Source organism: Acipenser ruthenus, chromosome 4 (assembly GCF_902713425.1).
Source record: "Acipenser ruthenus chromosome 4, fAciRut3.2 maternal haplotype, whole genome shotgun sequence".
NCBI lineage: Eukaryota > Metazoa > Chordata > Actinopteri > Acipenseriformes > Acipenseridae > Acipenser > Acipenser ruthenus.
The window spans coordinates 24,594,113-24,616,552 of NC_081192.1; the positions used below are offsets into that span (position 1 = coordinate 24,594,113).

General features: G+C 36.2%; 1 protein-coding gene across 1 annotated transcript in view; it reads right to left on the reverse strand.

Annotated features, from left to right (window-relative positions):
• Window positions 1-1,133: 1,133 nt before the first annotated feature.
• Window positions 1,134-22,440, reverse strand: part of LOC117399847 (potassium voltage-gated channel subfamily B member 2-like) — a 92,537-nt gene continuing 71,230 nt past the window's right edge. The window contains exon 3 of the mRNA XM_033999257.3: window positions 1,134-7,447. Coding sequence (XP_033855148.2) covers window positions 5,321-7,447 — 2,127 coding nt within the window. The 3' untranslated portion in view covers window positions 1,134-5,320. The remainder of the gene's footprint in view (window positions 7,448-22,440) is intronic.

Consider the following 22,440-nt stretch of genomic DNA (forward strand, 5'->3'; position numbering starts at 1 on the left):
TTTTTTTTTTTAATTATGCCTCAATCCTAAAATTCTAGGTGTTGCAAATCGTTTCCCATTTGGTGCTAAAAAAGGCTTGTATATTGGGAATAGTTTTGCTTCAAATGAACAACAATCCCTAAAACTGAACTGCTTCCATATGTACTGGACCTGTCCCATATTGTTTCCATTCTTGACCTTCGCTCATACTCAGGATGCCATTGACCCCACCCCCTTTCTACACCACACTTCAAATGGAGGTTTCAATGAGTAACAGATTGGCACATATGAATAGTGTTTCAGGCATGCCAAAAGCAGACTACACTAGAATATGTAATGGGAGATTTTATTGATATGTCAATTAAATTAAATTTGTATGCATTAAACAGTCTCTAGTGCACTGAAACCAATGAGGTACTTGACTGATTAAAAACAATTAGGCATGATGCTGCACTGACTGGCTGGAGCAAAACCATTCTGCATACCTTCCACTTTTTTATGTTACTGATTTACATTGTTTTAGGGAATTAGTCCTCAGAAATGGTGTTCTTACAGTGAAAGTGCTTGTCAGCCAGGGAAAGGCCAATTTGGGAACAAATATTTTGGGAGAAAAGTTACATGAGCAAAACTTGTTCATAAAAATATTAGCCACAAATTTTATTTGAATCTGACCAATTAGGGAGAAGATCAATCTGGACACTGCATGAACTGCAGACTGTCAGTAAAAATGTGATCAATCTGGACACTGCATGAACTGCAGACTGTCAGTAAAAATGTGATCAATCTGGACACTGCATGAACTGCAGACTGTCAGTAAAAATGTGCCACAGAAAATACTAATATAATTGTACTTGACAATAACAAAAGCCAAAACAAATTATATATTTCTTGTGTTTTATTTTTTGGTTTGTGCCTTACAGGATCTAAACTGGCTTTTATTTTATGTTGTGCAGTAATACAAATTAACATGAAAATGGTTTTATTTGCTTCTATGGCAACGAATGTGATACTGTTTAAAGTTATTATCTTGGATACTTCACACACATCTGTTTAGATTGTATGATATTTTTAGGTTAACCTTGCCAAAGGAATATGTGAATATTTTAGGTTTAATGGAAAATGAATAAATGTTGAATACTGACATGAGACATATATGATTTATATACACATTTATTTGTTATCCTGTGTATGCTAATAGACTTAATGGGGAACAATGCTGTTAATCTTTACAGACATTTTGACATAAAATAAACAAGTATTCTCATAATTTTACAGACTATTACATGCATACAAATATGCTGAATAGTACAGAAACAGTCTACAATTCAGCAACATCTACTTATACCAAATTACATGATAGAATTCTTATTAACAAATAATATGCAAAAGATATGGAGACATGAGAACAAACAGCAGTTACACGTTTGAGAATTTATCCTAATGGATGAATGACATGGTGAAAAAACCTTTCAATGCTAAATGAACAAAAGTTTTTCTTCAAAATATTTTAAGTTTACCTGTGAGATTTCTCATGATCCCTTAGAGAATATCCTTTTAGACGGTTTCTCTGCTATTAGACTGTAATCCAAACATTCCCATAGAAAGCTGAACTAGGAAATAACAGGCCAGACAAATATCTATTCAATGCTTCAGTTTTCTGCCTAAATTCTTCCAAAAAATGGTTTCAACGAAAACCACACACACACACACAAACCCTTTAATAATTAATAAATGGAAATGGGGGGCTCCAGAGTGGCGCATCCAGTAAAGGCGCTCCGAGAGGAGTGCAGGATGCGCCCTATAGCCTGGTGATCGCATCATTGCTGACCATGACCGGGGGTTCCCAAGGGGCGGCACACAATTGGCAGAGCGCCGCCCGGGTAGGGAGGATTTAGGTCAGCAGGGCAATCCACAGTTCACTGTGCACCAGCGACCCCTTTTGCTGATAGGGTGCCTGCGGGTCCGCAGTGGAGCCATTCAGATCTGTGTTGTCTTCCAGCACTATAGGCCTGATGGATTCGCTGTGGATCCGCAGTGCGAAAAAAGACGGCTTGGCAGGGATATGTTTCGGAGGACGCATGTTTCAGCGGGGCGGTTACAGTGGTGAACCAGGATTAATAATAACACAATTGGCGATTCCAAATTGGGGAGAAAACTGGGGTAAAAATCATTGGCAATGACTAAATTAAAAATAAATAAAATAAGTAAATACATAATAATAAATGGCAATGGTGTGATTTGGTGTGAAAAAGAGCATTTCAAGAGTGTGGGAAAAAAAAACCCCGATGTACTTGAATGCACTACTTTTTTTTAGACGTAGCAGCTGGCCTGTAAAAAGAAAAGCCTTTTTTCATTTAGAAAAGACATCCCCATTCAGTCTGGCAATCAGAATACTGTTCTCACTGACTATACTTTTATTAGGCTCATTTGAGCCAAATACTGTAAAACAACAAACTATGGAACAGCAAATTGTCCCCAAACAGTCCAAAAAGGAACAAGGTAAACTGAATTCAGTTTTTGTGGGCTATATACAGTACTTTATTATTTGATCCTTGATTGTCTTTATATTATACAATAAGTAGTTATTTTAACAACAACAACAAAAGAATACTAGTCGCAAATTTGCTGTAAATTAAAAACAAAACCAAATCATGCTATTGAACATGTGCATTTGAACTTCTGTGATATATACAAAACCCAAGAACTCATTCATATTTTCTATCTATTTCTTAAAGACATGATGTCAACCTATAAAAAAAATTAGAATTTTCTGTACAACGCTATATGAACAAAGCCAAAAAGGCTTTTAGCCTTCTCATAAATAACTATTTATGAAAAGGCACACATAATTTCAACCACCATTTGGCAGGAAATTGTGGCCATGTTTATATCTTTATTTATTTTTTAGAAAATTATATTCTTTTTTTACCCAAAATAATAATATGTGTATCATTTATTTATAACTTTGCGTGTGGCCATTGTACATGATGAATAGTGAAGTAGCCCCATGTGGCTAGAATGAGTTGTTGTTAGAATACTTTTATGCCTATACTTTGTGACTATTTGCAGCTAGGTCACTTTGATATTGAATAAACATTGTTTCAACTTCCCTGAAACACAGAAAAAAATATTTTCCTGTATATTTCTTTCTGATTTAAACCTTTTGAAAATTGAAATTAAAACTGCTTGTGCAGTTTTCCATAATACAAAAGCATAAATTTTTTCCCTGCATAGATTTCAATGGACTCATACTTTTAGCATGAATGGGAGGAAATACAACATATGATTTAGGGTTCTGAATATCAACTTAATATAAATTAATATTTAGATTAATGTGGCTCTAACAAATTGTATTACACATTTGTATCAACAGGCGGCCAATGCAAATATCTGTACATATGTATATTTTTTTCCAGCAAATTCTAAATTAAAGGCAAAAGCTGATATCATTCAGAGAATTAAACTACAGACTGACACTTTGTAAATACAAAGTTTGACTTAGTTCACAGAACAATGCTATAATCTACTTTCCCAGACCTTATGGAAAACAAGTAATTTATTAAAGGTTTGATTTAAAAACTCATCTAGTTTGGAAAAGAATGGATCATACAACATACACAGAACACAACTCATAAAAGGGTCTGGTAAAAAGATGCAAAGAGTTATGTCAGTGTAAAACATGAAAGGGTCTGTAAGGTAAATCGTTTCTACATTTCCAATTCGCTGAAACTGTAACAAAAAAGTATGTGAAATTGTGGAAAAAGCTGTTTTTTTCCCTGACAGGTTACACATCAGAATATATCATATAACCAACCTGGTAAGAGTTAATGACGAGACAAATGTAACTAATATAAAGAAATGTTGCCACAATTAGAACTTATTTTTCCACTATAAGCCTGTGTGTTGAACTTGCTACCAATATTCATGTAAGTGTGGGTAAAGTCTTCCATACACTGTTATGAGATTTCCATATACTATATTAAAAATTACATTTTCATATAATGTACTGAACAACAGAAAATGGAATGTGCATTGTGCCCCCACATGTAAAATTGTGAAGCATGTCCATTTAATTAGTTACAGTACTGGTTAGAGGTTACATTAGGCTGCTTTATTCCCCTACCAGCCCAATCCTTTATTATTATTATTTATTTCTTAGCAGACGCCCTTATCCAGGGCGTCTTACAATTGTTACAAGATATCACATTATTTTTACATACAATTACCCATTTATACAGTTGGGTTTTTACTGGAGCAATCTAGATAAAGAACCTTGCTCATGGGTACAGCAGCAGTGTCCCCCACCTGGGATTGAACCCACGACCCTCCGGTCAAGAGTCCAGAGCCCTAACCACTACTACACACTGCTGCCCGATCCTTTGTGTATGTTGCTCAAATGTTAGTGAATAGTGACTGGTGATACCTTCAATTTCCCTATCAAAATTAGTATTTGGCAACTATTAGTGCAGAATATTGTATACAGAACCGTAACACATAATATCTGGTCATATTATCTATTCCTGGTCATTAAATCTAGTTATGTTTAAACATCTATGCAGAAACTGCATTGCTGTAATTCAAACCAAACATAATGAGTTACATTCGCTTAAAGTTTTCCTGTGCATAGGTCACTCCTTGTTTCTCTAAAAAAGAAAAACATTTTAATTTAAGACTTTGATCCAACACAAACCAAAGTTGTTTCTTCCTTTTTTGGATGAAAGGGAAAACTTTGCACTTGAGTAAATGATTAGTGAATCTGGCCTGATTTCTTATAATACAGAAGTATATCTTAAATGAAAACTTTTATCTCAAATGATGGGACTCATAAGCTTTTCAAAAGAAAATAATGATATGTAAATTCCTCCATGCCATGTGCTATATGAAAGAAATACCTGCACCAAAAAATGCTGTTCCATTACCTCATTTTGCATTGCCATTGCAATCCCCCACCATTTACAAAGAACTGCATTCTGCAACGTCTAAGCACCTTTTGATTATATTTTTAAATGCATGCATTTTTAGAATTGTCGTTCATTTTGCATTTCCTTCAATTTTCTAACAAAAAAGAATAAAAGGATAACATTTACACCAGGATTAAGAATTCCTCCAAACTGCAATACATGTGCGCTAAATCGAGCCTTTTATTTATACCCTCTGTTCTCAAGCCAGTTGTCTGCAAAAACACAGCAGTCTCTTATATCTTGAGATATACAGTGACTTAATTAAAATGATTCTCCATGCCATGCAAAAATATCTTTCAGCACATTATTGTGCCCTTTGTTATTTTTAACTGGCTTGACCGTTTCTGCGACCCAACTGTTCATATCGTTCTTGTCCATAGTCACATGCTGGTTTCACATGTGGGCGAGAAACCTCCATCCCCAGGCCTAATATGAATTTCTGGTGTAAACATGTGGTTTTCGACTTTGAGTCCACTTTGGTTATTGTCATTTTTTCCTTCACCTACAGCATGAAGACCGTCTGGAGTGCAATTATGCCCAGTATTTTTTGGAGAAGGTGGCCCTACAATGGCCATGTCTTCAACATGATTACCTTCCTTGTGGTTTTCTTTGGAACAATTCTGTCCCACTTCTTGCTCACTGTTGTTGCGCCACTTGACCTCCTTGTCTTCATCCTCTTCCTCGCTGTTTGCATCGATGCAGCTCTTCCTCCCTTTGGAGTTGAAAGAAAAGCGACCTTGCTTTGCAAATTGGGACGATTCCTTGTAAGCAACTTGTTGAAGTGCTGATAAATCAGAGGTGAGTGAAGGTCTATCTCCCTGAGGTGAATTGTCTTCCTGAAGAACGGTGCTGATATGTTGAGGAGAAGATGTGGCTAGATCTGTCATTGTGACTGGCAATGGTCTGGCAGTGCTCGGTGGTGTCTGTGGAGCGCTACCTGGCTTTTCAATAAAATTCACTTTGAGATCTCTGTTTTTTATTGGGCTAATGCTTTTAAAAGAGCTTCTGATGGTGTCCACAACACTGTCAAAGTCACTGCAACCTTGCCCTGGCGAAAGTGTATTGCCGCTTTGATTGTACGGCACAATATCTGTCGTAGCAAATTTGTAGATGCCATCCTTCACATTAATACCTTGATTCTCTTTCACACCAACATGGAGGACAGGTTGAATCCCTTCCAGGGGAGAGGAGATGCCAGGGAACCTCATCTGTAACAAACCGGTTGTGTCTGGAGGAAGAGGAGACCTTTCAGTTTCAGTTAAATCAGTAGCACAACTAGCAAAGCTGTCAATGCTTGATATGCTCCTCATATCAGTCATTGCCACTGCTCTGTGTTCCATTAACAATGGATCAGTCGGGCTTGGGACTTCCTTCATTTCAAGTTCCTCTTCTTTTGCTGCTGGCTCGTTAGGCTGATCAATGCGAGGGATATTCTCATTAGGATTTGACTTTGTTTTAGTCATTTGGTTGTACATTTCCTCCAGTTTCTGTACGTTCAGATGTTGTGGGCTGGCTTTAGGGTTGTTAATGCGTTCTTGTGATCCAAGCTGAACAACCTCCTGGTATTTTGTTTCAAAGGACTTGTTGGAGCTGGTCTCAGACAATGTGCGCTTTCTCAAATTACATCTGCTTGGTGAGAGGTGATTGTCTTGAGACTTTTTATTATCTCCATTTTTTTCCACCACAATATCCATCAGTTCCATGCTACGAGCAAAAGCATCTTTCAGGTTCATGGAGACTATACTTCCATTCCTCTTTGCCCTTTCAAGGGCTTCTCTCCTCTTGACTGCCTTTTCTTGTCTCTTCTGTTCTTTGTAGAACTCTGAGAAGTTGTTCACAATGATTGGTATAGGCAAGGCTATCACTAAAACCCCTGCAATGCAACACAGTCCACCAACTATTTTTCCTAGAAGTGTTTTGGGATAAATATCGCCATAGCCAACAGTTGTCATGGTAATGGTAGCCCACCAGAATGATGCAGGTATGCTGGTAAACTTGGTAGCATCCTCATCCTTTTCAGCAAAGAATACCAAGCTTGAGAATATCATTATTCCCATTGCCAAGAACAAAATCAGCAGGCCTAGTTCATTGTAGCTCCGCCTGAGAGTGAATCCCAGAGACTGGAGTCCTGTGGAGTGCCTGGCTAGTTTGAGAATCCTCAATATCCTCATGATACGAAATATCTGGACAACGCGCCTGACGTTCTGGAACTGGAGCACGCTCTTGTTAGACTCAGTCAGGAAAATTGTGACATAATAGGGCAAAATAGCCAACAAGTCAATTACATTTAAGGGTCCCTTAAAGAACTTCCACTTGTTGGGCGATGACATGAAACGCAAGAGGTACTCCATTGTAAACCATGCAATGCACACAGCTTCCACGTGTGCTAGCTGTGGATTGTCATTGGATTGTCCAAACTCATCTATTACTTGAAGTTCAGGTAGTGTATTGAGGGACAGTGCAATAGTGGACAGGATGATGAACAGGATGGATATTATAGCCAAAATCTGCAAAGAGAGAGAGAAAAAGAGAGAAAGAGAGAGAAAACTCCCATCAGAAAAAAACATTATACAGCACTGGATAATGAACTATGACATGTATATGAATTGTAGTTATATTCCTTTTAACTGTGAACATCAGTTTTTACTATAGCGTCCATGTAACCCATCAGGTAGTGATAGCTCATCTCAAACAATAGACACATACTTAACGTTTAATAAATAGCAACTTAAATTGACTGTACACGAGAAGAAATAGCATAGCTATAAAACAAATAGGCTTTTAGTTTTAAGGTTATTATATTGTATTTAGTCATATGAACCATTTTTGGTGACATGAAATGTCTACTTTCATAATTTCACTTTATTTGACTTTCCCGCTGTTACATTCAAAAGAAAAAGAACACACAATAAAAATGAATTTGAAGCAAACAATCCAGACGCTGTTAAATGGAAGCAAATCTCTTTAAACCATATTTATTTATTAACAGCAAGGTTAAATAGCTGTACTTAAAACATTTCTGTGATGTCAACCTTTGACCTTTTGATTGATTAATTCCACAAATCTAACTAAAAGTGGCTGAGTGGCTTTGAAGAGAAGGGGAGTGCGAGGCAGATGTATTGTTCATTAATGAATCCACAGTTTGTGCTACAAATCCACAGAATACTGTTGATTCGTCAAAAAAAAAAAGTCAGAACAATTCAACAGAAAATACTTTTTATTATGCAACAATCATTTCAACAATGAGTTCACGGGCGGGAGCTAGGGCTGCGTGAAAATATAGGTTAGTATTTAGAGGCTTAGCCTTGAGGGAATGAAGACGACCTGCAGACCAGGAGTGCTTGTTTTGAATGGCCTGCAGGCCAGTGCAAAGGACGAGGTCTGGACTTTATACCGCAAGAACCTCATACTGTGGAGGTCGGCCCCATGGGCCCCCGGGACCCCCTGAAAAACACAGAAATCCTCTGACTCTGCGGAGAATCCTGGAGGCGCTGCCTCGTGGACCGGGCCATGCCCTCAGAGGACGGATAAGTTCATAACCTGGAAAGAAGGAAGAAAAGAGAATCCTTGTCTCCAGGAGCCACCCTCAAAGAGGTGAGGCAAGTCCTCCAAGGCCAGGCACTGGAGTGCGCCCGCAGGGGTATCTGAAAGACAGAGTTTGTTAGTATTTGGTTTTTAGTATTTAAAGATTGTAGATGACTACAGCTCTTACTGGTACAGTGAGAGAAACAATAGAGTCTCTGGGTGAGACAAGAAATAGCACATGAGCTGCGAAAGAACAGTGTGGCCGGTGGTCCCCTCTGACTCGCCGTGGTGAGGACCCCCCTTTGAACGAAGGCATGAGTAGCTGCGGCTGACTCGAGGCCAGGGAAGTGAGACTCACTAACCCCCCTGTAGAAGAGACCAGCGCAGAGGCAATGTGGCAATTGAAATATAGATAGGAGGAAAAAGGCAAAACGCAGGGGAAGGAAGATAGATTGTGATGTGGCTTAAATAGACAGATACAGGTGCAGTCATTATGCTTTCCCCCGACAACGTGATTCTGTGCATTTTACGGTATTTTACGGCATTTTACGGTATGTTGTCACTGCTCTGGGGCTTGTTAAGCGTCTTTCTGACCGCTAGAGGGCAATACCTTGCTTTGACTATAGATTAATAGCAGGGTCGAGGTCATGTGCTAAAACTAACGAATAATAAAAACGCAAAGCTAACTTCTAGTAAACTCTTTTGTGTAAAGAAACAGCCCAAAATAAATAAACTGTACTGTAGCATACATCAATAAGTTAAAGCATGCTTTTTCTTAATAAATGGATACATGCATTATGCACGTGAAGGTGGTTTTACGTTATTATAAAAAGTAATTTGTTGTTTTCTTTATTAAGAAAACAAAAATATACGGTAGGCTACTAAAACCATTCCACAAATATTTGCTTATATCAGTAATAGCTAATAAAACAAAACTCAGGGTAGCCTACAGTTTGACACGTAAAAACAGAATTTGATTTATATTTTCCCAGGACATTTGGCAGCTTAAACTTAAAATAAACATGACAAGAAAGGTTTGTACTTACTGTTTATAAGCCACTTCTCTCGAGCAATTTTTTTAAGAACATATTCTGTGGTAAAAAGGTAATCCTTATGCAGCAGTATTTTCTTTATGATGCCGTAGCAAGATTACGACCTTGGCCAAACTGAACGTCCAACGCAATTGTTTTGTTTTTAGACATTGCAGACAACAAATACAAAATAAAATAATAACCATTTGGATATAATTTTGGGATCTTGCACCATTTACAGTTTGCTTCTATCATGTGTACATTCAAAGTTATTAAACTTTAAAGTTGACAGTTGAGCTTTTATTTGAAATACAAAGCAGCGCTTGGCGAGTGCGTCATTTAGTACGTTAAATACAGTAGCCTAATGTTTTTGTTTTTAAACACATTATCTTACGTGTTTTTCACATTTCCACATTAAACGTTCCATTATGACTTATTAGTTGGATAATCTTCTCTCTAAAACTGTCATTCAGTGCATTTACATGAGCATGAGAATTCCGATATTTTTCAGAAAATTACATTTTCTGAAAACTAATTCCGATATCAAAAGTCATGTAAACGCGGTTTGTATTGGAATATTCCGAAAGTCAGTTTTCAGAAAACAGCACCTAGAAATTTCTGATTATATTCCGAAAACTAACAAAATGTATACAATGTAAACGCACTTTTCGGAAAACTTATTCCGATAGTGTACTGCACATGTGCAAACTTGACCTTGATTCCTGCACGTGGTTTTAGAAAACAGAGAAAATAATCTGTAGTCAGTCTGCACGCATCCATTTGTCTAGTTAGGGATAAAATAATACATTTGTTAAAGTCTGTATGTATTTGTTAATAGCCCATACTGAAGCATCAAATGTTTTCCAGCTTTAAATGACATGAGAATTTAAGAGGGGAATCTGAATAGCGGCATAGGATAGTAATCTTTGAATTTAAGACCTGACACTCCGATAAAGCACTTGAGTTATTGGATTGGCCTCCGTGAATTCTAATTAGATTTTCTATCATTAGTCATGTAAACACAGAAAAGTGACACTTTAAGAAAATCAGTTTTCTGATTCAGTTTTCTGAAAACGCTTTGTCATGTAAACGTACTGATTGAGACTGTAAAGAGATATTCAGTGTAAAAACAAGAACATGATTAAATATCAAAAGAAAATAACACGTTGATGAATTAATCTCTTAGCCTTTCTTCTCACACTGTGGTGATAACTTTGCCCTTGTGTTCTACATTGGATATAAACCAAACAAGACTGACATCACCTTGACTAAAGATATTTTTGGAACATTGAAGCAGGGCAGCAACGTGGTTCTCCGAAAGAAGGGAAAAGAGAAGGAAGTGAAAATTATGAAGCTTGGTGGTAAGTGTTTTTTTTTTTTTTTTGCTCGCAAATTATATTTTATTGTTGAATACTGGGAAGCTCTCATTTTTTGTTATGTACTGATGCAATTCATTAATCTATCTTGTACTTTTTATTTTACCAGATACCGATAAACTTGCTAAATCAAAAGCGGAGTTGGAGAGACGATCAAAAATGACGTTCAGAAAAAAAGAAAAATGAAGCTTTGTAACAATGAAAGCTACTATCCAGATAAAAAGAGGAAGCTTGTCAGTAAGCCAAATGTACGATGTTATAGGCTACAAATGTTGTATTTATTTATTTATTTATTTATTTATTTTACCAGGAAATGTACCTGTTGAGACCGAGGCCTCATATACAAGGGGGTCCTGGAACACAGACAAACAAACAACACATTAATACTTGTGTGGTACAACATTTTTAAAAGATACTAAAAACAATCAATTATGTAGGCTAAATGTAGTGCTCAGGTTGTATTGGGCTACTTCAACTCCAAAATAAGTAAACTCCATTTTAAACATTAAATTCCCTTTCAAGCTTGTGCTATTTGGAAAGTGTGTGCTACTGCTTATACTAAAATACATTTTATTTTTCTTACACAGGCAAATGTCATCGCACAGCGCCCTTCGCCGCAAGCGCCCAACGGCATTTCACCTGTGCAGTAGTGAACCCACATTGTACCTGCTCACCCGGCAAAGACAGCCTATAACCTACCAGAAGATTAGAAAAGAAAAATCTCATGGTGTCACAAGGGAATTCAGTGATAGTTTCTAAAGAAAACGGCAGGCACTGGATAGAATGATTGTCTCTTAAACAAGTACCTTGTAAACAATGTGTGGCTACTTTAGGATTTAACAATAAACAAATGCCTTTTAACCTGTATTTGGGTGATGTTCTTGGCGACCTTATTCCTGCTGTTTTCTGAATAAAAGAACCTATGACTACTGTAGTAATACAGTAATATAATAATATGAACATGATAAAATAGCATGTTACAACTCTTTAATTTACAGAGGTTTTAAAACGCATCAGTTACTTTGGCCATATAGATTAGCCTGCTTGTTGATGTCACACTAAAGAGGCGCATTTTATATTTATTTTGCACTCTTGCGCCATCTGGCGGTTGACTAGCGTAGTGAACTTTTTTATATTCATGTCACAAAAAAAAGTGGTTTTAAACCGCGGTACATTTGCAACGTCGTACCGCGTCTGTATCGTGATGTCGGGCGACCACAATCTGCTTCCACTTTGATAGGCAGGAGAAAATAGGAGAACAGCTCTATCTACCGCCCCCGAACCCCACTTTAAAGTTAACGTTTAATTGTAGTATTACACATTTCAAATGTAGCACTAAGAAAATGGCTTGCAATTTCAGTTAAGCATTTCATATTGTTTGCTAAAATTAATACAATTATACATTAACATAATGCAAAAAAAGGTTTCATAATTCCAAATTGATTTCCACATAAACACCCCCCTCTCATTTTTATTTCACATATCTTCTGGACAGGACCAGGAGCAACAGCAATTTCATCATCACTTAGTAAATCTACATCAACTACACAGACATTAGATTTTAAACTCAGCTTTTGCATTTAATTCCTGTCTTTAACCATTGTTCAAACAAGCTTATAGCCCACTTACATTTTGCCTGAGTACTTCTCGAAAACTGATCACTGGCAATGATATTTAGGTCTGCATCTGTTTAGGTTGGGCAAAACGATCAATACTCTCTGTTCCCGGTTCACATTTGTTTTTTGCATTTATATTTGTCTAATTATACCTTCATGTTCTACATCTAAAACATAGTACTTTCTACTGTCTTCCCTTACAACAATCTGTGCAAGAGGTATTTCAAACTTAAACTCCGAGGAACTTGTGATGACAACATTCCCACAATACATGGAGACAAACAATTTAACTGCTTGAACTAAGCGTAACAAAAGAGCAAAAAACAAACCCAATTACCAAATTAACAACCAATTGAATCTCTTTACTGAACAAGTATCATTTAGGTAGAAATGTTTTAAGTGGTTTAAACAGCTCAGTGTTGAATCGCTAAGAAAATAATCCAGTTTCTCGTGCATAACGGCACTCGTCAGATTGTCAGTTCATGTAACATAACATGTTACTATATAGCCTTGGTATAGTGTTATATCAGAATAATCTTGCATGCTTATTTTGTCAAAATATTGTAGTGGCCACTTTTGTATATTTCTATCCCAATGCACCTTGTAGTTATTTACCGTACATTACGTATTCAGGATTTGCACTGAGATGCAAGTACTTCGTTTGCAGGGCCATCCTGACATAGAATATATTACATGTTTTATTGTTTTGATTTTAATGGCGTTGAAAGAGAAGCATAATTTGTTGCCCTTAATTATGTTTTTAACACTTAACGGTATTATTTTTAAAATCTCACACACAGCTTCATTAAACCCATTATTACAAGTGGGTTAAACAAAAGTAGAATTTGTGTGGGTCTTTATCGACTGTATTCGACTGACATTTTGGGTTTAAAATACATTCTGATTTTGCCACCATGCATTTTCGTGAAGTCATCGAAAATAACTTCTAAATACTCAGAATGCCTGAGGCTACTAAAATCAGAAACTAGCAATCAGAGTCATGTAAATATGAACATATCTAAATCTAGGATACTGTAAAAAAATTTTGCAGCAGCTTAATTTCGCGAATGGTCTTCAAGGTCAATTTTTGCTGCACTAAATGTTTGCTCTTCTTTTTCTTTTAATGTACGGCACATGCATGAATAATATATTTCACGGCACATTAATTTTGTGGATTTTTAATGAATGTGAAATTAGCAAACATTTCTTGCTTGTGAAATTTTCTTGTTTTACAGTACTAACCTTAAGCATCACATTATTTTACGCATACAGCCTATAATCGTAAATTAATTCTATAGTACTTGTGCATCCCCTTTTGGTTAATATGTAAAGAAATAAATCAGTCTTTGTAATTAACTTTTGTTTATCTCATTACTAGTACAAATGTGTGCTGACTGTTTCCCCAGGAAATTAAGTTATTCTTCTCTTCCTGTTAAACTGGAGAAATGTTTCACTTATAATACAGGATTCCCAGTCGCATGGATATGGCACCTGTCCTGCTGTTTTAATTGCTTCTCTGTTACCATGTGTCATATTGCTATTGAAGAAGATATTTGGATCAGCCTGTGTTTATTTAAATTGAATAGACCATATTCAAATATATTTTTACTTTACAAAATATGTATGCTTTGTCCCTCCTGTTCTAAACCCCTTCAAGTATTAGATTAAACAGGATTATTTTCATTTTTTCCGTTTCTGCAGTATGAAGGTGATAACAATACAATCTGTACACTTGCATATGCCATTGAAACTTGGCTGACCCAACAGCCAACCTCCTTGTAATAGTATCATTAAAAAGATTTGAGTCTATTTTTACACCCGTGAACAAATCTCATTCTGACAGTACAAGCACACTCCAAATGAGATGTCAATTGATATTTATGAGATGTAAGAAGTGTTTCAATCACCTAGCACAGGTCCTTCACGTCTATTAGCCTTACACTGACCTTGAACAGTATGAAGGAGCATGTCTGAATAGTGTTTTTCAGGATATTCCACTAGAGTCCACAAATAAAACACATTTAAAACCATGCCAGGAATAGACCCTAGATCTGCAGTTCTTTATGGCTTTACCAAATGCTGTTTTTAGTAGCAGAGGGCTGTTGCAAATTTAATATTGTAATATTTTCAAGAGGTGCCTGCACCGGAATTTTAATTTACTTCCACTCTGTCACAATATGTAAGTACTTCACAATGGTGTCTGAAATGCTGCAGTTCAGTAACTGAGGAGTATATTTACATTATGTTTTTGTAAAACAGAAGCCGTATCTTAGAAATGTTTAGAAGTGCCAGGTTGCATTCTTGTGTTCAAGATAAAAATGTGACATACATATGTACAGAATGACAGACACCCCCTATATCTCCACAATCTAATAACTGATGATAAGTAATCCATCACAACTGCGTAATTCGTTTTCTAGATATATGGACAGCTCCCACTATATCTCGGTGTCATCCCTAATGGTGGCAAATAAGCACTCCCTACTGCAGGGACACCTAGTGCCTACTGCAGACCTATTTACTGCTGTGTTAATTTGCCAAGTGCAAAAACACTGGAGGTTCAGGGAGCAGCTGAGGCTTCAAGCTTAAGAAAACCTTGGAGCACCATGTCTCATTTCTGTAGTGAAAAAGGCAACAACGGTGACACAGGGACAGTTTACCTAAAACATTCTAACTCACCAAGAGGTCGCCTCTAAAGGAGCTGTCAGATTAAAAAGCATGGCATGGCTCTGCTGAATGGGGTTTTACTCTGTGAGATAACATACAGTAGTACAGGCACAAACATTGTTACAGCGCAGGTTAATTAAAAAAGCTTAACATAATCTGATTGAAGTTGATTATGTCTTGGTCATTTTTTAAAACTAATTTAGTTTCTTTTAGATATAAATGTAAATGTAATACTATAACATATAATACTGTGTTCTATGTATGAATAGAAATATGAGATGACAAATAAGGAACAACTATTAAATAAAAAGCAAACTGTTGCTAAGGTACCGTATGTTAGCTGTGCTATTTTGTTTGTTTTTGAATTTGAGGGGACGTGTGCGCTAGTGATCAGAACAAGAGTAAAAATCTAAGGAGACAGGGTCTGAATCTCAGCTCAGATACTGGGTTTTCGACTTGTACTACACTGTAAGCTGTCAGTTAGTGATTGCTATTATTGATTGTATACATGGTGCTTATGGACACCACTAGGAGTCAGCACTGCCAATATTATATCGACCACCACTTTGTACACTTATGGGTTAAATGCATCTTGAAGCAGTCAGTCCCCAACTAGGGCTTAACTTTGTATGCTGGTATCATAATGTTGAAGTGATATCAATTTACAGTAGCTGGTTAAGAAGAACACTTTTAGATTTGAAAATGTTTCTACTGTAAACGCACAACAACTTCTGAGATATTTCTATTTTCAGAGTTATTCAAAACTCAGATATAATATCTTTCACTATGAAATAACCCTGTACATACCTGTAGCATCACACAGGTCAAATGTGGGTACTACAAAGATATATATAATTAATATTTCATTCATATAAAACAGAAACAAAAAACAAAACACCTTTAAATCTACTGTACTGTTTATTGACAAATGCTATTATTCCAATTTTATTTACAGTATTATTCCCCAACTGCCATTCCAAGCTAAACCTTATTGGCTGTAAAAAAGTAAAGGTTGCACTATTTTTTAACTCTGCTATTGAAAAATAGAAAATGTAAAAGCTCTGTATTTTTATTTTTATTTTAAGCAACTACTGTAAGAGTAAGCCGGTTTCACAGATTCCAATCCAGTGGATGATTCTTAGAAGTATAAAATAAAGATTTGAGTTCCATGTATTTCTTCAGATTTATTGGTTAGATTCACAGATTTAACATGTCAGCTAAATGTTGACTCGCCAAGTGTAAAAAAAAAATGATTTAAAAGAATGAAGCATTTCTTTTCCCGATTTAACCTGCATATTGACTTTAAATGTTGAATTTGTGATAAGTGTTTTCAGTATTTATAAATTATATCTGAAAGAACACATTTCAAAACTTTAAAGTATGTTTTTGTTAACATTTATGTATTGAGCTAAACCAGATCCACAGCACCTACAATTTAAACAAATAATTTTAACATTTCAGCGCTTTTTCGAAAGACAGAGCTCGGCCGTTGCTTTTTTCAAAATTGCCTGGAATATTTATTTTACATATCAACCACACATGCGATTAACCAATAAAACCTTCTTAAATAATCATACTAGAAATATAAAAGTGTTGTCAAATCGAAAGCAAGCTCTTGTTGCTTGAAATAAAAGACAGCATAATTTGATGTGAGGCTTCAGCAACCGTAATCAGTGTGTAAGATGGTCTAGGATATTTTGATCCGTGCTTACAAGCAGATTCTTCAGTGGCGCATGTAGTATAGCTCTAGCTATAAATTAGAGAGGTGGAAAATAGTTTGAATCCCTACCGTTTCCATTTTTAAAGAAATGGTGTACTCCGTAGCCTTTATACACTTTATACACTTATAATAGATTTGAAGATTTGTTTTACCAATAATGTTCATAAAGAGCTTTGTTTATACATACTTAATGCTTTTTTTGTTTGTTATTAATTTGAAAACATACGTAAATGTTTATGAAATATAAAACAAAAAGCAGCGTCTTGATTTAAAAAGAAAAAATCATAAGGAGCTCTACTTGTACGTAGTTTACACAATGTTTTGTTTGCTGCTAATTTTAATTATAAAGATTTGATTAATAAAAATGTTACGTCTTGAAAAAAAATGTAGACCTCTGTTTGTCCGTAGATACTTTTTACTGAAAAAAATGGGACAAAAACTCTCCATTATGAAACAAAAGACAGAATACTCTTGATATACAGTGTTTATACACAACTGTAAGTCGCCCTGGGTAAGACTGTGATTTATGACAATGTCGACCCAGGGGACTTTTTTGACCTGAAAAAAGAAACAAGGACCAGGGGTCACAAATGGAGATTAGATAAAGGGGCATTTAGAACAGAAAATAGGAGGCATTTTTTTACACAGAGAATTGTGAGGATATGGAACCAACTCCCCAGTAATGTTGTTGAAGCTGACACCCTGGGATCCTTCAAGAAGCTGCTTGATGAGATTCTGGGATCAATAAGCTACTAACAACCAAACGAGCAAGATGGGCTGAATGGCCTCCTCTCGTTTGTAAACTTTCTTATGTTCTTATGTTCTTATGACATAATTAAATAATACTGCCGGAAATAAGCATTAATACACAGATTTGTTTATCATATGTTATTACAAAAAACTATGACACTTTTAATGCAGAAGGTCTATATTATTTAAAATAATTAAACAGAACAAACAATAAAAAATGAAGAAGAATTAAACATTTGGCAAGAACAAGATAATATATTGAGACAACAGAGGGGATCGAACCCGGGTTGCCTTTATTGCAACTTAGGTTCTTGACGCATTGCTGTAAGCCTGTAAGTGTCAAGTGCACACTGCAAAATCATGACATAAGATATCGTTGAGCTGTTCTTTGGTCATCTCTCAAACGAGCAGTGCATTGAGTAAAAATGATGCTGTAGGTTTCCCTCAATTTGTCTCAGTTTCTGTATATGTCGGTTCAGACTTAAAGATGTATGCATTTTTTTTCTTTACACAAGATGAACTATGTTTTATTTAATGTGATACACGCTGTTCATTTGGCCACATGGATTAAAAACTTAAAAACTGGATTTGTGTTTCTTTCCAAATGCAAACAAAATATCGACTTGTTATGGCCATTTTTAAACAAAAAATGGAATAGTGGAATAATTCTATTTAAAGTAAATGATTATAACCATGTTGTTTTTGTAGGATGTGTATGCGCTAACAATTTATTTGTCTCTGTATTTGTATCAGGAATATTGAACATAATGTGCTTCCTTCAGCGCTGTCTCTGAAGCTGTAATAAGCTAGACAGACAGCAACATACCATCACAAGAGTGAGTATGTTAATATGGGGAGGACAAAATTGCAAGCGTAATGTATATATTTAAAACATTGTGAAAAAATAAATAAACACTGTTCCTGTCAGCTTGACTGAAACATCACAGCGTGAGCACTGTTGAAAAGTAAGGATTGGGTTCCTTCCTAGATCAGCTACTGCTAAACACCGTTCACCGGTCACATGATCTAATGGTTCAATGAACCACATGAACCTTTGCTTCGTAACACAGTTTGCTTCAGTTGATTCATGTAGGGTCGAATCAGCTGAGGCTTCAGTCCCATCACTAGTCGTACCTTGCTCCAGAACGAAAGTTTATCTGAATTGCTTCATTTATATTAAATAGGTACATTTTCATATGTACAGAACGGTATCTAATTATTTTGTTGGCCAATTATTAAGTTTAACAAATTAAGTTATAGGTGTGCTTGATTTTTTTCTGACTTTCCCTTGCTTTAACAAAATTGTTTAGAAAATATTTTATGCAAAGTATGTTAAACATACACTGGCAGTGTGTAACAGTTAAGTTTATTAGAATAAATTACGATGCACTACTGTTTTCTTTTTTCTGCTGGCTGGTGGAGGAAATGCATTTAACAGCTTTGAATTGGGGCAAAACATTAAGAAGATATGAAGTGTTGTTAGTCAGAATAGAATAATAAGATTCTCATGCTGCTGGTGGTTTAAGGGGACCCCAAGACCTCTGCTTTTTTCTGCCTCACCACTTTTTTTGACCACCAGCCGCCACTGTTCCAATCAGCACTACAACTACATGAAAAAAACAACACCTTGTTAAAAACAAGTCTCGGATCTAGTACTTGATTAACAATGTTATTTTTTTTTTATTTATTTTTTTTTAAATTTAGTCGTCGCCAATTATTTTACCCCGGTTTTCACCCCAGTTTAGCATGCCCAATTAGTATCTGTATCCCCGGCTCACCGCTCGCAACCCCCCCGCCTACTCGGGAAACGGAGGCTGGAACACGCGTCCTCCGAAACGTGCTCCTTCCAAGCCGTCATTTTTCGCACTGCAGATCCACAGCAATGCCACCAGACCTATAGTGCCGGAGGACAACACAGATCTGGCGGCTCCGCTGCAGAGCCACAGGCGCCCTATCGGCCACAGGGGTCGCTGATGCGCGGTGAGCCGTGGATTCCCCTGCCGACCTAAGCCCTCCCTACCCGGGCAGCGCTCAGCCAATTGTGCGCCGCCCCCTAGGAACTCTCGGTCACGGTCAGCTGTGACATAGCCTGGACTCGAACCTGCGATCTCCAGGCTATAGGGCACATCCTGCGAGGAGCGCCTTTACTGGATGCGCCACTCGGGAGCCCGATTAACAATGTTATTAACATATCAAAGCACCATCCAGCTATTTTTTTAAAGCTTTTTACTCCAAAGAGCATTTTGTTCCCCTGTAATAGAAAAAGGCCCAACTAAAACTAAACAGCTCTGAAATGTAACCCTATATTGCACTGTGTAAGCACTTATGAGCCTGCCATAATGAATCTCTCGCGGTACCAAAATATGTTGTTATCCCAAATTCATTCATGCAATAGAAGCATTGTGCTTTTTTTTTTATAACACTGACAACATGAAAGTTAAGTTATTCAATAAAAATACCTTATCACCTTACTTAAATACCTATCAACTTACTCAAATGACAAAGGGCCAATTGCTCATGAAATGGTAACAGTGCAAAACTAAAAGTCATATGTAAGTTAAAGCATCCAGACAAGAATACAAAGTTTTATTTTACACATTATAAATCACATTGAAAAAAATCAACTATTATTATTATTATTATTATTATTATTATTATTTTTTATCCCAGTGCAACTTACTCTGTGTAGATATGTCACCTCAAACATACAGCAGAACACTACACTAGAAAAGAAAAGTAAAAAAAATAAAACCTTTATTATTATTATTATTATTATTATTATTATTATTATTATTATTATTATTATTATTATTATGAAATATAGAATGTTCAACTTAGTTTTGTTTTTTGTGCATTGAAGGTAATGTACTTAAACTAATGCGCCAAATGTAGTTACAACAATTAAACAACATTTGTCAACACTTCAATTTACTGTCTGTCTGTTAGATGAGTAAGCAAGCAATCCTATGTAAAGTAACAATACCTAATTGAATTGAATATTACCCAGTAATGATTCTGAATGCTTTTAATCAGTCATGTCTTTTTTGCTAATAAATTATAAATGGCAGCTATTCTGAATCCACTTTTAGATTGTGGTCACCTGACAGCTCTATTAACTATGCTTAATGTAAAACAATAAATTATAAAGATGGACACTGTGTAAATAGCCATCAGAATTGTAATCTGTACAATAATTCAATTAAATTAAATGTCTTGTATACTACACATCATTCACACATTTTATTCTGCACTTGTTTCAAATTAATACATCTGGCTGACTCTAATAAGAGCCTGTAGCTGCTGTTGACAACTTAAATGTATCTTCCTGTCTGCCTGTATTCATTTAAAAATAAGAGGTAGGAACATTTCTAATCATTAAAAAAAGAAAAAAGCTACCATATTATTACAAGTGAATTTAAACTAACAACCTGTATGTTGCAGTTTGGACCTAATACATGCTATTATCAAGTAAAGGGATTTGAATCCACTATGGAGCACACCTTTACAAAATCTATGCAAAAACTACATATGGATTTTGAGAAAAGTATTAGTAGATATAGTTATTTTGTTATGGTTGCGAGAGAACCGCTGAAGGAGAATAAAGTAACCGTGAGTGTTTAGTGTTTGTTTTGTCGTTTCTCATTGTACTCGTTTGTTTTTATTAGATGTCTAATACGTACCGGGAGCTGTCGCTTAAGGCCAGCACCAACCTGGACAGCACTTCACAACTGTACACGAATAAATTGTATTAGACAACTTGCACGTTACCACTCACTCTGGACTTGTGATTGTGTTTGTGTCTTTGTGTGTGTTTATACTGTGTTTATTATTTCAGGACTGTAACCCGTGGTTTAAAACAGTGCAATACACATTGCTGTGTATTGCCTGGGTTTATTATTTACCGTCGCAAATAACCTGGATTACAAATGGGAACTAATAAAGAATTGTTTGGACTGTGAACTTTGTTGTCTGTCATCTGTTACTTCTACACCTGCGCACTTCAAACCACTTTGCCACTAATTAGGACTGTGCTTCAACAACTTCCGTTCTCTGTTACTGGTGCATTTGTACAAATTTACCACTGTAGTGCACACTGTGCAATTTCATGCCTGTCAACTGCTCCTTCGTGAATTGCAGATAGTGGTGGTACCACTGCAATGTTAGAAAAAGTGATAGCGACAGAAGGCAGTGTTCTTTCTGCATGTCAGATTAAGAGAAATGCTGCTAGTTAAGAAACAGTAGACTGCACAAAACAAACCCAATTCACTCATGTCTGTGTGTGTGAGTGCTTCCCAAACAATATGTGCAAAAGTACAGCAGGATGTTATTTATAGAGTATACCAGTATTAGTATATGTGAGCGTCAAACCCTTTTAAATGTTGTTACAACTGCAGAACTGAAACACATTTGGCAGATTTATCCAAAGGTCGGACATTTCCTGGTCGATACTTTGTTTCAAAGCATTTTATAGCAAATGCTGCTCCATTTATACAAGTGCTGGAAAATGATTTTTTTTAGCTATAATCACTTTAACTTAAAGAGTATGTAGTGGGGTTCCGAAAAATATAACGTTACACGTCTCCACGTGTTGTTACAACTGTTTTTCTTTTCATTGTTAATGTCCTGACAACTTTTTAAACGTATATCTTTAAAGTCTGTTTCATAGCTCTTTTCAAAATGTCTTCTCAAGTGCACTGATAGTGTAAGGATTATGGCTCACACTGTCAAACAGGTAACACAGCAACAAGGATCCAGTGTGTGGCAGGACATAAGCCCTGCTTGTTTGAATAGTGTGTGGGAATGTAAGGTTGGCAG